The sequence below is a fragment of the Populus nigra genome, chromosome 2, assembly GCF_951802175.1.
Source record: "Populus nigra chromosome 2, ddPopNigr1.1, whole genome shotgun sequence".
Classification (NCBI taxonomy): Eukaryota; Viridiplantae; Streptophyta; class Magnoliopsida; order Malpighiales; family Salicaceae; genus Populus; species Populus nigra.
In genome coordinates this window covers 43,189,230-43,205,949 of record NC_084853.1, presented here as the reverse complement: position 1 = coordinate 43,205,949, position 16,720 = coordinate 43,189,230, and the positions used below count along the sequence as shown (strand labels likewise).

Sequence of the window (16,720 nt, the reverse complement as noted above, 5' to 3'; positions counted from 1 at the left end):
CTGTCTCACCGAAACAATCTAATATCATTATCACACCAGCTATTTCATCCATCACCATCATCATTACTACTATCGTTTTATTATTATTTTTATTATTACTCCAATATTATAATTATTATAATAATTATTATCATTACTTGCAATCACTAATATCACCGTATTATTATTAAAATATCCACAATAACAACTTTTATTATTATCGATTTTATCATTGTCACAATAACCATCCTATAATCACTATTTGTCCCCATATTATAATCATCATTAACACAATCACAATAAAAATAATGTAACAATTATTATTTTCACAATCACCAACTTTATTATTAATTCTCATTTTTATTATCATCATTCAAAAAATAAAAATGCAAATTAATTTATTATACTAGAAAATATGTCCTTTTTAATGCATTCAAACAATGAAAAACAACTTTTTTTAAAAAAAATAGTTTTCACATAAACATTTTTTTGCAAACCTAATGGATCCTTGGCTTGCCGTGTTTGGTCGTTTTCTTTTTTTCTCCCCCGAGAATGAAGCTTCCCATGCTTCTGTTTCACATTATCTCAAGGTTGTTATAAATGTAGGCAGCATGAATCAATGAAACCAATGGGCTGAAATAATGAAGCTTCAAGAAACCGCGATCTGACATGGCCAACAGGTGAACCATGCAGGAAATAATGTATTTGTGAACATTCCATGCCCTTAGCTTGAAAGGGGATGATGCCTAGGAAAAAAAGAAGAAGAAGGCCATGCTTTTCTGCACCATAAAGGGTGATGTATTAATCTCGCTGTACCAAAAAGATTCATCACTGTTCCAAGTTCAAGATTCATGCTTCCATTAACATAAGCCAGGAGAGTTAGTATAGCTTCATACATGACTTTCCTCGTCTGGCTCGCCAGGAATTTCAACGAGAATGGCAGTATTCAATTTGCTCGAGCAAATAGCCGCCCAAGTTGAACTTACACTAGATAAAATTTATCTCATGTGCCAACATGGTCATATGCATAAATGAGATCGCAACCAAAATCATATAATAATATTGATAACAACCCAAAAAGATACGCACTAAAAACAAATCATAAATGGGAGAATAATTTTATTTTATTTTTATCTCTACTAACCTTGGTGATGTGACTTGATTTTTTTTTAATTACTTTTCCTTGATTTTTTGGAAAAAAAAAGAGTACATCATACGTGCTTCGCTTCACAGGTTGGATAAAAAAAGAGTTAAGTTTAGCCGTTAGCGATGTAATTTTTGTAGCAGCAAGGAATATTTTTATTACAAGTAACGTATATGATAAACAAATGGAAGATCAAAGACATCAATAACATTACGAAAAAAAAATAATAATAACTGAATATTAAACCAAGAAGTTAAGAGGCCTCAACCAATTTATTATTTAATTTGAGTTTAAAATTAAATTAAATTAAAACTCATGACACAATATAAACTTATTAAAATTCAATTTTATATCAACAAAAAGAAAATTCATAGACATCAATGTTTTAAGTTTATATATATATATAAAATGAGACAATTATATTTTTTATGAACTCGAGTTAACTTAAATTAGTTCTTAGACCTTTAAACTAGACAATGAGCTTGGATGTGTTTAATAATTTAATTTTTTAATTTTTTTTTTATAACTATACAACAATAAAAGTTGACAAGCAAAGAAAATTCATGGAATAAAATTTAAGAAAATAAAACTAGCTGTAAAAGAAGAGCACCCCCTAATGTTACAAAAATCATGCCATAAACTTTCTAAAGAAAACAAAAGATTGAATGGTATTCAATCAAATAATATATAAAAAAGTGGCAATTAAATAAAATTAAAAAGAAATAACATTATAAAAAGTTATACAAAAAGAACACTTGCTAATATAATGATAATAATAATAAAAAAAAGCTATGATCTCACCCAAAAAAATTGCAATTTCAATGATATCCAATAAAAAGAATTTTAAATTAATGGACCAAAACGCAGAATATGGGGAAACAAAGAAAAAAAGAAAAACAAGCCATGCAATAACGTGAGCTTGACATGTGTACCACCTTAATTTTTTTATATATTAAAAAGTGAATATCATGTTATTTATCTTTTAATTTTTTTAAAAAAAAAAACCAAACACTTGCAATGCAAAATTTGCAAATTAATCAAGCAAGAAATTCAACGATAAAAGGTGAAAGAATATCATAAAAACAATAAATTAACTTATGACCTTAAATAACCTAAAAATTAATCTAAATATTAAAATTAACTTAAATTTAAAAACTTTCTCGTGCTATACTCTCAAGCAATGAAAATAACAAAAAACATCTCAAAAAAACTTTTTTCATCAAATTAAACTTGTTAAATTTTAATAGTTAAAATTAATATCAATTAAAATTTTCTCTTTACCACTGGAATTCAACAACACTAACTTTTATCAATACAGTGACAAGAAAAAGGAAGTTTTATAATGAAATTGAACTTTTAAAAGGCAAAGGAACTGGAAAGTAACAAATCCAAGAGTTGGACAACTAAATTAACCTTTTCTCTCCACTTTTGAAATTGACACCTATTTTCCTGTCTTTCAATCTTTTTCTTTCTTAGAAAATTAGAAGTAATTGGCCATCAATTTGAGTTCAAAAGGATGAAAAAGAAAAGTAAAAAAAGATCAAGCACCAAAACGGGGAAAAAATGCAACGATCCGGTCCACAATGATTTATGAAAAGTTGCACGGTAAAAACTACACATTTTAGTTTTTTTTTTTGTGTTATTTGTTAATTGTTAATTTGTTAATGTAACCGGTGTCAGTATTTTGTACATTTCAATTTAATATATATATATATATAAAAGAACCAATTGGATTTTTGAGCTTGCAATCTCCCGGTTGAACATTGAACTGCATTTTGAATCACGAGAAAAATGACCCCATGCCTTCCTAGTAAAAACAATTCTTTTTCCTCAACACAGCATTTAAGAAACCAAGAAAATAAGAGAAAAGATCTTACAACAGCCATCCAAAAAAAAAAAATATGTTATCCTCTTTCATATCAAAACTCAAAAATACTGGCCTCGTAATGTTTATGCTTTTTACCAACAAATTTCCAAATGGAAACCATCTCATCAGTAGTAATCTAACCAAAAAGTTACTGATTGCGCGAGACTGAAAAGCACAGCAACCACTTTGCCCCTTGGTTAAATTATGAATAATGCTTGGGGCAAGAGGAAGAAAATCATACAAGTATAATTGAGTGGAAAGAAGGTATTACTATTTCATTTCCTTCTAAACATCCCAAAAGCATTTTAGCATTTCTTAGACACGATATAATAGCTGAGACATTACACATACTAAAGGGCACACCTTTGATTACTGACTGGCCCTCCCAAAGAAGTGTTCTATCTGTAAACAGCCTTGAGATTGCAAACTGCTTGTTTTAGCTCCATACTTGCACTTCTTGGCAGATACAGAATTTTCCTTGCCATCCTGCATAAAAAGGTCACAGTTAGAAGTCAAGCAGTCAGTTTCGTAACGAGGTTGTAATATGAAGATATGTGATTCTAGATACAACGTGGATGACAAAAAAATAGCTGCAAGAAAACCAAAGGGCCAAGTTGAATGGATATGAACAGAAAACTAATTGATACTCTAGAACAAAATTTAAGCATGATTGCGTGACAGGTTTTGAAGTAGCAACTAACGCAGGCAGCTACAAGTTGCAAAGACAGACGTTTCAAACCAAAATGTGTCAAACTAATAATTAAATAACTGTATACATGCATTACCTACCAACAAGGATTGATTCATAGATCTCAGCACTTTAACTCTACCACCTCGCCCATCAGATCCAACAGCAATTAAATCCCTGTTACTTGCACTTGTACCTTGCATGGCCACTGATCCGTTGCTTTGACCACGCTTACACCATCTCCCCAAGTACCGGTTTGTTCCATCAGGACCCATCAATCCACTAGAGAAACATATATCCCCTGGAGGTTTAGTATCATAATAAACAGCTAATGTCAGATTCTGAAATTAATATTCCAAAATATGTATTTTACAGAGGGCAACAGTGTGCTCATGCATGTAGTTATGTCACAAAGTTTGGCTCAAGCCACTCCTTGAAACCAATTAAATCAAACTCAAATTATACCAATAGTAATGTGTGTTTGAGATTGTGATAGCGGCAGTTCAAAGTGTTTTTCGCTTAAAAATACATCAAAATAAAGTTTTTTTATTTTTTAAAAATCATGTTTGACATCAACATATCAAAATAATTTGAAAACATAAAAAAAAATCATTTTAAACAAAAAAAATTCAAAATTTGAGGAAACACGGTTTGCACCGCGTTCCTAGACACACCCTTAAGGAGTCTTTTCTAATGTTAAGAATGGATTGAACTTCTCTGGTGTCATCAAGAGACACAATAACTTCCTCGTCTGTAGCAGAATCAAGAGCATTGCCCTCACCGTTGTTGATTCTTATGCCAAAAGGTCCAGAGGGGTTCACTGTTTTGTGCACTTTGGCTTCACTGTGAATATCAGAAACTGCTTCTGACTTTGCAAGAGCAGATTCACCCTCTCTGGTCTGATGTTTTGAATCAGGGTCTGGAATTACATGCACAGCTGTAGGAAGATTCAAAGCTGCTTCATCTCTTGCATAATAAGCATTTCCCTGTTTGTTAAGGGCAGTGATTCTAATACATTCTTTGGATGAATTGGCAACCTTATCACCCATGAAACTAAAATTTTCTCGATCACTGGTCGAGCTTCCTGTTAGATCCACAGATACACGATGCTGTTCCTTTGGACCAGCACATGAAGTATTTGTGGACAAAGCATTAGAATTGTCCTTAATATCTTCTGCAACAAGCCCTATGCAATTTGCCTTCTTTGAAGCTTTTAAAGCCCTCAAACTTTCGTTATCCTTTACTTCAACAACCATCTCTAGTTCTTTGACCCTTGTCTGATGATGGCAACAAAACAATCATTTCAGCCAAACCAGAGACTAAGCCCATCCCCGGATGAGCTTTTATTGGAGAATTTTAAACAAAGTCCTCACAGAATTACCTTTAATTTATTGATCTTTTCTTTTGCCTTCTCGAGTCTTTTACAAGAACGAGCCTCACCCTGTCCAAGTTGGTTACACTTAGCCATCAACTCTTTGTAAGTCCTGTTAGAAGCAATGTGGAACAACAAATTATATTAGATATCAAAACCCTGAAAAAAATAAGAGATGCGGGTATATATAAGGAAAAACCATTAATTAACATTTTGCAAAAATAGCTAAATAAAAATGCAGTGAGAATAAATCAGGTAAATTATCAACATGGTTATTCTTCAGTGGAAAAATCAGGGTAAAATCTAGCATTAGCAAAAGCAACTATCAGATAAAGATAGTGCATGTAAACATTGTAAAGTGTAAACACTGATCATTGCAGATAGGTATCAAGCAAAAAAGCTCACCGCTGTCATAACACAATCCTTGATGATGAATCAACAGCTCTCATCATTTTGGAATTAAGGAGCATTAAAATTTAATTGAATGTCAAAAATCAAAATAATTTTCTCCATCCATAAATACATTTAATTACTATAACTGAAAAATAGACAGCTTACTTATTGCGAATGACCAAAGACTTTCTCAGGATGTCTAGGGTATCTTTGGCTTCATTACCAAAAGAGGCAAGCTTTAAAATCTCATCTTCCTCCAGATTCACATCCGATACCCTAAATTACAAACCGTATAAGTACAAGAGTTCATAACAAGAAACCAAATAATAAAAGTCTATTTGGACCTAGCACAGCTGCACTTACAGCTTGAGTGCTACAAGCTCTTTGGCAAGTGCCATATTCCTATCTTGCAGCCTGATGCGCTCCAACTTCAGTGCATCAAGCTCCTACAACACAGTTGACCAAAACCTCTTAGAAAAATTCAGTTAATTGGCACCACCAACGACATGAAAAGGGGATTAATCTAGAACAACTGTGAAGACGATAGTGCACCTCAGATTTCGATCGAAGCAGGTGCTGAATCGATGCTTTTTGTTCCATTGCATGAGTCCTCAATTTAACTTCTTTCTTCAACTCATCTTTACAAAGATAAAACTGAAACAAAAATAGCTTCATAAGACCCGGAAAAGAACAAAAATAATCGGTTTGCTTCAAATACTTCATTGATATAGCCATAGATTCTGTCAATTACAGCTACAAAGATAACTGCACACCAGGTGTTCTGCAAAATTTTCACACGGACAAAAACAACCAAACAAATCATAAGTGAAATCAATCTTACTTCCTCATTGAGATGCTTCATTTCCTTCATTTGACTCTCCAAAATCGTATTGAGACCCGACAATTTTCCTTCCAATCTCTTCACTTCTCCCCGCAACAACTTAGGATCCTCCTCGCACTCCCCCGCCTTGCGATCCCCGAACGGTTCGGTTTGGTCCCCGACCGACTGAAAATAAAGGCGACCGGCATTTTGCGCCGAGCAATTCTGCTTGCAAACTGGACAGCTACGCTTCTTTTCATTCGAACAATATTCAAACCACTGCTGCAGGCTAGGGTTTCAAACATAAACCACGGAAACCTCAACAAACTAGTTTCCAGGTTTGCAGAGAGAAATTGAAAAATTAAGCACATGCGAAATCGTTTCCGTACCAGAGTTCGTGAAAGACGTGGCCACAAATGGTGATTGATTGGAGATCTTCGATAATGGGCTTGAGATCTTCATAGCAGATGGAGCAGATTGTCTTCGCGAAAGAGTTGTTTGGGTTTGTGACCATCGCTCGGTCGCTGTGGGTCTGGGACTCCTTTTTTGCGTTTCGTTGCTGTCGTTTTGGTGTTTTTCAATTTTCCTGTCTCTCATTGTTGTGAACGAGAGCGAAATTTAAAATGACGAGGGAAAGCTATAAATTTTGTTTGGCGGGACATAGAGGGAAAATGGAGAATTGGGTCAGGTGCCGCGTGCATGCCACGGGGACTAACGTGTAATGGTGAGGCAGCATTTTTTTTGGGAAATCTCACTTTAGGACCCAATATGTTATTCAATTATCAATTAAGTACTAAATCTTTTGGTTTCATTAATTTTTCCATCTAACACCAAGATAGTATTTGAAATTGTGATAATAGTTATTTTTTAAAGTATTTTTTATTTAAAAAAATTATTTTTAATATTAACATGTCAAAATAATTTAAAATCATAAAAAAATTCAAAGCATTTTAAAAATATTGTTAAAGGAAAAACAAATACACTTTAAAACAGGTTTCAATCCCTCTTGAAAATAACTTTAACATCAAATCGTAATGAAATTTTCTTGACTTTGTTTAAAAGTGAAATTATCATATTTGGGCATTAAGATTAGCCTTTATAACATATTCAGCTATTTTTGCTTTTTAAAAAAATATATGGTATATAATAGATGGGTAAAGGGTGATCTTGTCTGGTGCACGTCGTGTTTGGGTAAAAATGATATAACCAGAAGATTCAGGTCCAAATTGATTGTGAGTAATATATTAGGGGCTAAATTGAGATTTTACTGTTTGATTTATATTTTTTTCTTTGATGATAATAATAAAGGTATTTTGAGTTTTTTATTGTTATTGCCACTAAATTACTTTTCTAGTGGAACTGATTGTTCTTCACATCTTCGTTGCTATGTTGGGAGAATTGACTGTGATCCTTACTTGTTTTATAAGAGTCAATGATTTAAAATCTATAAGACCCACGCTTTATTACTGACACATTAACACAATTTATATAGAAATTTAGTATAAAAATGTTTTTATAAATTCATTATTTAAATAAATAATACTTTTGAATAACGTGTTTTCATTGATAATATCGATCAAGATTGTATGTGTATGTGTTTTGAATTCGGTTTAGAAAATATTTTTGAAAAATTTTAAAAATTTTATTTTTTTGTTTTAAATTAATATTTTTGATATTTTCAAATTATTTTGATGTTATAATGTTAAAAATTATTTTTTAAAAGATAAAAAAATATTATTTTAATATGTTTTGAAATGAAAAATACTTTAAAAATTAATTATTACCACACTTTCAAACATCCATAAAAAAAACATTGTATAATCTTTCTTAATAGATTATTAAGGAAAATTTGGAGGAGTAATTTTTACAAGCTATGATTTCTTGGTTTTTCCATGTTCTGCCAAATAAGACCTGCAAGACAAATTAAAAGGGGAATAACCATGTATTGTCTCTACAAATTAGTTATTCTGTTTGAATTTGGCTTCGCAGACGGTCGGTGAACATGGACAGACCATTGTTTCATTTTAACTCGTTATAGCCACTCAGGCTGAGTTCCTTTCAAAGCTGGACTGCTCTGTGTTTTGTAACGACCACAGAGAACATGGATTAGATCCGAACTAGATTATTAACTAGATTATTTTTGGTGTTATGTTGCAGGTAAAGCTGAACTTTTTTCTAACGTAAAAATAAATGTATACACTGCAAGGGATTTTTTTAGCAGCGCTGTTAAGCTTGGCATAGTAAGTAAAACTTGAATTTTTTAATCCGACTCCTTAATTAAAATTCTAAATTTTACTGTGTGGCAATTGGCTTGACAACTCGTACATCTTGACAAGTCCAAATTAAACATTTATAGAATTAAATATCAATAAAATGAGATATTTGTTTTGGATTACTATAAACTTACAAACGTCAAAATGAAATAAGTTGTGAAATCCAATTCAAAATCAACTTAGATGTTGAATAGTGGCATTGAGGAAAAGAATAAAAATCTAACATTAAATAATAAAATAAAAAAAGACAGGCATTTTTACATGCTTCAATCTTTATCTCCTAATTTTCAATCTCTCTCGAACAAACAATAAAATGAGGTTCATTTTCATGAAGCAAGCACCAACCTAATATAATGATGATTTAGGCTGATATAACCACACAAAACGTGGATATAAATAAATCACCAACCCAAAACCTAGTGAACACAAATTTATATGATCGAATTGAAGGGAAAAAACGTAGATTGAAGATAAAAATTAAAAGAAAGGACCAAAACTGACACTGTATTTTTTTCTAGAGATAAAAGGCCCACTGTTTTTTCTTTATTTCAATTTTGGCCCACCAACTATTATTTTTTTGTGAATAAAAATATTAAATTATATTTCGTGAGATTGATTAACAGCCCGATGTTGAAATGTTTTTTTAGAATCGTGATATCAATGCAAAATATAAATTAAAATAAATAAATTGTTTATCAATCATAAATTACAATTAACACAATATTAAAAAATTAAATTGAAAAAAAATAATAACACCATGAAAAAGAAGAAGAAGAAGGTAACACTGTGTGAATCCAGGACGACCCCTCTCTGATGTTAGAGTGAAAGGCGATTGCCTTTTATTTATTTTCTTATCTAAAAAAATAAAAGTCTCAAATCATTTTCCATCAAATTTGCATCCAAATATCTCAACTAATTAGCCATAGGATTACACGAACATGACAATGTTTGCTTCACTGGAAAGTAATGCGCTGCAGTGATTTGGTTTGTGAGTGTTTGTTTTTGTATTATAATTTGTTTTTTAAAGTGTTTTTTAAATTATTTTTTATTTTTAAAAAATATTAAATTAATGTTTTTATATTATTTTTATGTCTTGACATAAAAAAATAAAAAATAATAGTTTACTTCAATTAAAAAATACAATACACCATGTCACAAAATAAATCAATAGCCGAGGGAACATGTAACAAAGCACAAATTTGCCAGTTTATACAGTAATTAATAAAAAAATATTTTATAAAGGTATTCTTTCTTCTTTTTTCTTAAAATATCAAAGTCAATATATGTGTCATCTATTGTGATTATACAGACAGTATATAACTATTGAATTATGAATTAATATTATTCTATATATTTGTTTGGCCAAAACAAGTTCCCGTCCGGAGGTAGTTTTGTCAAATATAAGCTATGGATCCATCATATTTTATAATAAACTAAAATTTTATTTGTCATGCACTTGACTAATATACCCCCATGAATATTAAGTCTAACAAAAACATTAATAAAAACAACACGTGACGTCACAAATGATAAAACTAAACTCAATGTCTTTTCATGTCAAGGATGTAAAGAAATCAACATCAAAGTTGTTGAGTGATGGACAAATCGTAAAGAACATCATGGGAAACGATACAAAATATGAAGTTGAAAACGATAATTATCTCATGTAGTCTTTATTGCAAATAAAATCAATTTATTTCAAATGCCAGATAAAACCTAACACACAAATTATGCTTTAATACTATAAAATTATACAGGGAAAAGTTACCAGACACTTAAATATACAAGTAAATAATAAATACTAAAAACAAATTTTAATGAATTAACTTAAAATATAAACAAGTTGCAAGGAAAAAAGGTGTGGGTTTTCTATCTTTGTGTTGTGAAACTTGACCAAAAAAAAAGAAATAGATAAATGAAAGTTGATACTGTTAATAAATGTTGGTCGACGTTGGCGGGTCGAGGGCTGGATTTACATGAGGGTTGCCGGAATTTGAAGAGATTCGAAGAAGGGGCTGTTGTTGTGCTTTTTAGCAAATGAAAAATGAGAAACAGGGGAAGAAAGAACCATCAGTTTTTTATTTCATTTAAAATCACTGATGGATTCCGTCAGCATTCATGTTATGTCAAATTTTTAACGAAACTACTAACAGAGTTTTAATTAATTTTTTTATATTCACTTGCTATCAAAATATCCCACTATAATTTTATTTTTATTTTTTCTGTTGGAAATTATCAATAAAATATTTTTTATCAATGTTTTTTGTCATTGTTTTTTTACAATGATGAAGAAACAATAGAGGTTAAAATATATTATTAAGTAAAATACTAAACAGCGTGAGTTTTTCATTGTAGCCCATCCACAACGAAATGTGTTAAGGGCTGCAATGAAATTACCTTTTTATCATTTATTTTTTGTTTTAAGCTTTACTTGAGAGGTAGGATAATATTTACATTCAATAAAATTGTTATTTTTATCTATTTTGAAACAATACTATCATTTTATTCTTTTAATAACAATGCAATTATTGTATTGCCTTTAAAGAGTAAACAACCAGAACCTTTAGTCCGGGGGGCATGTGGTAAATTCAATTTTATCACGAACAGTTGAATTATACAAGTATCTTTATTATGCGAATTTGTTAATTTTGGCTTTACAGACTTGATTGTCATTTCCTAGAGTTTCTTTGTTATTGTTATTTAGTTCGAGAGCATTTTTGTTTTTTTTTCTTGAATCATGAATAATTGAATTATTCCACTACTCTTTTCATTCAATTTTTTAGCACCGACTTTAAAGATTTTGTTGTAATTTCACAAGGGTTTTTTGTTATTGTTGTTTAGTCACAAGGGTAAAAGTTGTTAACACGTGCAGTTGACAATGATGATTGAAATCAAGTTTCCTCCATGTCATTTGATGCGTCCAGCATCATTTTTCTCCTTGAGTGTCGTGTGTATAGTAGTGAGACATAATTCAACACTGATTGACCTTTTCTTTTATTTTCTTTATTGGATTGTGTGCTGGTTATATAAAAAAATATATCAACATTTTAATTTTTTTTTTATTCGGTCTTTTTTTTTAATTGCAATTATTTTTTTATGTTGATTTTTCTATTTGGATTTTTTTATTCATCCCTGATTTTTTTATTTTGTTAGTTTTTTTAATCAAATATGGTCCTTATTGTTTTAATTTTTTTTGTTTTCAATCATTTTTTTTATTTTTTTGTTTTTCTTCAATTTAATCTTTAAGCATTTATTTCATTGAATTTTTATGTCAGGTTTGATGCCAATTCTTCTAATTATTATTTTTTAAAATTATTTTTTTAATTGATTTGTTTTTTTAATTCAATCACTTAACATTTAATTTCATTTAAATTTTCCATTAACATTTAATTTTAGTTGGTTTTTATGTTGAATTTAGTCCTGATTTTTTTAATTGCTATTTATTTTGTTTTGCATTATTTTTTTATTGATTTTTTCCCCCTCAATTTCATCTCTCAATATTTGTTTGGTTAAGAATCTTGCTTCTTTATTTTTCAGGTTTGCCTTCAATGAGGCCGTTCTAGTCTTATGATCCAGGTCATAGATCTTGAAAATTAGCCCGGGTTGACTTTGATTTTTTTTAAAGCATTTTTTTCAAAAAAAATTTCTTGATATTTTTTTTCAGTTTTTTTTAGCATAGATATTTTGATTTATTTAGCTAGATGATTGCATAGGCTTTTCAAATGACACTTTTAATTTTTCACGTAAAAAAACACACTAGAGCTTGCATACATGATATATATATTTTTTAAATAAACAAATTGCAACATGCATGCCTATTTCATGATTTTAATGTTTTTTTAGTTTTTAGTTTTTTTTCTTTATACTCTTTTTGAAAAAAATATTATTTTTTATTATTTATACTTGGTCTATTTATACCATTATTTTTGTTCATTTTTTTTACTCTCTTGTAATTTTTTTTTGATGTTTCTTCTTTACACTTTTTGTTGTTGTAAACTTATTCAACACAAACTAAGAAAGTAAAGTTTTCAGTGTAATAATTACAATATTTTTTTATTTTTCAATTACATTAAAATTAGTTTGAGACAAAGGTAATAATTTTCGATTCAGTTTAGTTTTTATAAAAAAAGTAACCAAACCAATTTTTTTTAAAAAAATCGAAACCGAACTGAAACCGGTTCAAACCGACTGATTTTGGTCTGGCTCAGTTTTTCCCGGTTTGGCTTCGATTTAGTTTTTTCGGTTTTAGGCTTAAAAAACCGAACCGGTTGATTTTTTCAAAATTTTAATCGGTTTAATCGGTTTTTTTTCACAATTCGATTTTTTTGGTTATTGTTTTTCTAGTTTTCTTGATTTTTCAGTTTTTTTGTTCACCCCTAGTTTGAGATCTTATTATATTTTATTATATGTAAGCGTTGGCTTTGTAATTTATAGTTATATTTTTTAATTGATGTAAAAAAATACATTAGTAACATTTACACGTTAATTTTTATGTATTGAAAAAAAAATTATTCGACCTACCACTAGACGAGTTGAATAAACGTGTTAACACTTTGTTTTTTATATTTATTGATACAAATAATTTTTATAGATGTTTTGATTTATTATTATTTTTTTTAAAAAATAAATTTAAAAAATTAACATATCTCGTGACTTCATTATTGTTTTTTTTTTATCATTATAAAATGAGGACAGGCTACTTCATTGCATAACTCTAGGTCTAATTTGACCTTTCAATACACCGTAAAAGAAATTTAATTTTCAAAATATTTTCTTAAAACAATTCACAAAATAACATAGAAGCGAAAAAACAGGAAAAACAAATTAGGCGGTGAACAATCCGTGCCTATATATACACAAAGCAGAAAGAGCGTTCTAACTTCTAACCTCTCAGCACATTCACGCGCTCTCGCTCTGTCTCTTCTCTATCCCTAAAAATTCACGTCTAGCTGGGAAAAAAAACCTCAAATTTCTAGACAAGATGATTTCAACCGATCTTGAAGTTCTTGGACTGGAAGGAAAGACCCTAAAACTAACCATCAATCCTGTTGAAACAAGCGAAGCAGCAAACACCACCTGGGATTGCAAGACCCCAACTGGGGAGGAACACAAAATACCTATCCAGCACGAGTGCCCTCCAGCTCCAGGTCCAAAGTGGCTTCTGGATTCTCTCTCTGTGAAGAAGAAGGCGTTGAAGAAGACGTCTAGGTGCCAGCCAAAGGTAATAATGTTGCAACCTTTTAACGTATCTTATTCCAAGCGAATCACTCTGGCGCCTGGGATGCTGCCTGATGATGTTAGAGCTTCTGATGATGCCTTAGAGGATCACATTGTAGGAAATTTGAAGTGGTCAGTCGAAGAGATGAAAAGACTGCAACATCGTTCAGCAAGAGAAAAGAAACACGGTATAATTTCTCCCTCATTGAAGGTTGCTGGGAGAAGGTCATGAAACTCAATGGGTTTTAGATTATTACATCAAGACAGTACTTATGCGTTGTGATATGATCACCACCTTGGTTGGGTTTCTCACTGTTAATTAAAAATTAAATTATGTTTTATTTCGGATCCCTTTTTATAATTTTCTAGAGTAATTAATGTTTTGTCAGCATCTTAATTTATTCACCTTTTAATTCATAACCATAGAAATTAAGAAGATGGCAATTGGCACTACCCTTTTAAGCGACGATAAGAAGGACGTAATCACCAGGTATAAGGAGCTAATTATCACGCGCAGAGCCACTGGTCAAACCGACTTTTTTTTTTTTTACAGTGCAGGCTGTTTATATGATGGTTATTTATTTTACTTTTTAGATTCAAACCCGGATTATCAATTAGAAAAAAAATATATTAAAATTTTCTGAATATATCAAGCTATTTTTTTTTAAATACATTAAGCTGACATGGGAGTGTACATTTAAAGTCATTTAGAAGGAGATTGATTCCAATTAATGTATAAGTTGGTCTTAAAAAGAAAGAAAGAAATTGACTTTTCTTTTTCTTATTTAATATAATTATTCAACATAATTATTCTTTTATATTTTTACATGCCTTGAAATAAATTTTTAATTATTTAATTTTTCATACATCCATGTTTCATGCCCGTTTAAAAAAATAAAAATAAATATTATTTTGATATATTTCTAAATAATAAAAAATATTTTAAAATATAATTATTTCTAAATAAAAATTATTTTAAAAAATAATTCTTACTACACTCCTACAGGCCCTCCAATATAAAATTTACGTGGTATAATAATTATTTAAGATAATTTGACTTTAGAATCCAAAATCAATATTTTTCAAGCAAATACAAACATGATGTTATCCTTTTCGTTTACAATTGCAATAAAAAAAACTATATGTTATTATTGGTGTATTGATAATTTAAGTGCCATTTAAAAAAAAAAACTTTTATGTTGTATATAAAATATTTTTAAAAGTAATCTATTCCTCGTGTATTGTATTTTGATGGTCAAGAATGGTCTTGTTATTATGTATCGGTATCATCTCATATTATTTTAGGTATGAGTTAATGACCCTGTATAAATTAATTTATACCAATAACAAGTTGCTCAAAATTCTTGTTATAATCACACGGACTATTAGTTATTATATAAATTATCTTACTATAATATCATAATTTAGTTTCCTTCTCGGTCCATAATTATATACATGAAAGAATAATTTTATTATTGTTTTTGGATTGGTTATTGTATCCTTATATTTTCAATGAACGTAAATCATATCATATAACTTCAGTAAATTAAATAATCTTGATTATATATAATCATAATGAGCGTCTTGAGAAGATTAATCACAACTAGATTCTTTTTTTATTTATTTTTGATAACATGAGAAAAAAATCTGGTCATCAATTTTCAAAACAGTAAGATTATATGTTTTGTATTTTTAACTATCAATACTGGTCATCAATTCATGTAAGCAATTACCTTGTATTTTGAAAAGGTTATTTTCAAATCACATGACATATATTTTTTTAGTTCTTTAAATAAAATACCTTAACAAATTTAATGCGTCCTAGCATCATTTTTCTCCTTGAGTGTCACGTGTATAATAGCGAGGCATAGTTCAACATTGATTGACCTTTTCTTTTATTTTTTTTTATTGGATTGTGTACTGGTTATGTAAAAAAATATATCAACCTTTCAATATTTTTTTTTTTCTTTTGATTTGGTTTGTTTTCTTTTAATTGCAATTATTTTTTTATGTTGATTTTTCTATTTGGATTTTATTTTTTTTCATCCCTAATTTTTTTATTTTGTTAGTTTTTTTAATCAAATATGGTCCTCATTGTTTTAATTTTTTTTGTTTTCAATCATTTTCTTAATTTGTTTGTTTTTCTTCTATTTAATCCTTAAGCATTTATTTCATTGAATTTTTATGTCAGGTTTGATGTCAATTCTTCTAATTGTTATTTTTTAAAATTATTTTGTTAATTGATTAGTTTTTTTTAATTCAATCCCTTAGCATTTAATTTTCATTTAAAATTTCCATTGACATTTAATTTTAGTTGGTTTTTATGTTGAATTTAGTCCCGATTTTTTTAATTGCTATTTATTTTGTTTTGTATTATTTTTTTATTGACTTTTCCCCCCTCAATTTCATTTCTCAATATTTATTTGGTTAAAAATCTTGCTTCTTTATTTTTCAGGTTTGCCTTCAATGAGGTCATTCTAGTCTTATGATCCGGTTCATGGATCTTAAAAATTAGCCCGGATCGACTTTGATTTTTTTTAAAGCATTTTCTTTCAAAAAAAATTTCCTGATATTTTTTTCAGTTTTTTTTTAACATAGATATTTTAATTTATTTAGCTAGATGATTGCATAGGCTTTTCAAATGACATTTTTATTTTTTCACCTAAAAAACACACTAGAGCTTGCATAGATGATATATATATTTTTTAAATAAACAAATTACAACATGCATGCCTATTTCATGATTTTAACGTTTTTTTAGTTTTTAGTTTTTTTTCTTTATACTCTTTTTGAAAAAAATATTATTTTTTATTATTTATACTTGGTCTATTTATACCATTATTTTTGTTCATTTTTTTTACTCTCTTGTAAATTTTTTTTGATGTTTCTTCTTTACACTTTTTGTTGTTGTAAACTTATTCAACACAAACTAAGAAAGTAAAGTTTCATTGTAATAATTACAATATT

The 16,720-nt window shown here is 29.3% G+C and overlaps 1 protein-coding gene across 2 annotated transcripts; it reads right to left on the bottom strand.

The window, feature by feature from the left end:
- Nucleotides 1-3,012: 3,012 nt before the first annotated feature.
- Nucleotides 3,013-6,897, bottom strand: LOC133682203 (uncharacterized). 2 transcript variants are annotated; one of them, XM_062105489.1, is made up of 9 exons: nucleotides 6,653-6,897; nucleotides 6,285-6,552; nucleotides 5,996-6,097; nucleotides 5,807-5,889; nucleotides 5,609-5,719; nucleotides 5,060-5,162; nucleotides 4,460-4,955; nucleotides 3,776-3,979; nucleotides 3,013-3,476 (listed from the first exon to the last, which is right to left on the bottom strand). In XM_062105489.1, the coding sequence occupies exons 1-9, from the start codon at nucleotides 6,775-6,777 to the stop codon at nucleotides 3,427-3,429; spliced, it is 1,542 nt and encodes a 513-aa protein (XP_061961473.1). In that variant the 5' UTR covers nucleotides 6,778-6,897; the 3' UTR covers nucleotides 3,013-3,426. The 2 variants fall into 2 exon arrangements, with proteins under 2 accessions (XP_061961473.1, XP_061961472.1); XM_062105488.1 differs by having other exon boundaries at nucleotides 3,780-3,979; nucleotides 6,653-6,892.
- Between the last annotated feature and the right edge of the window lie 9,823 nt (nucleotides 6,898-16,720).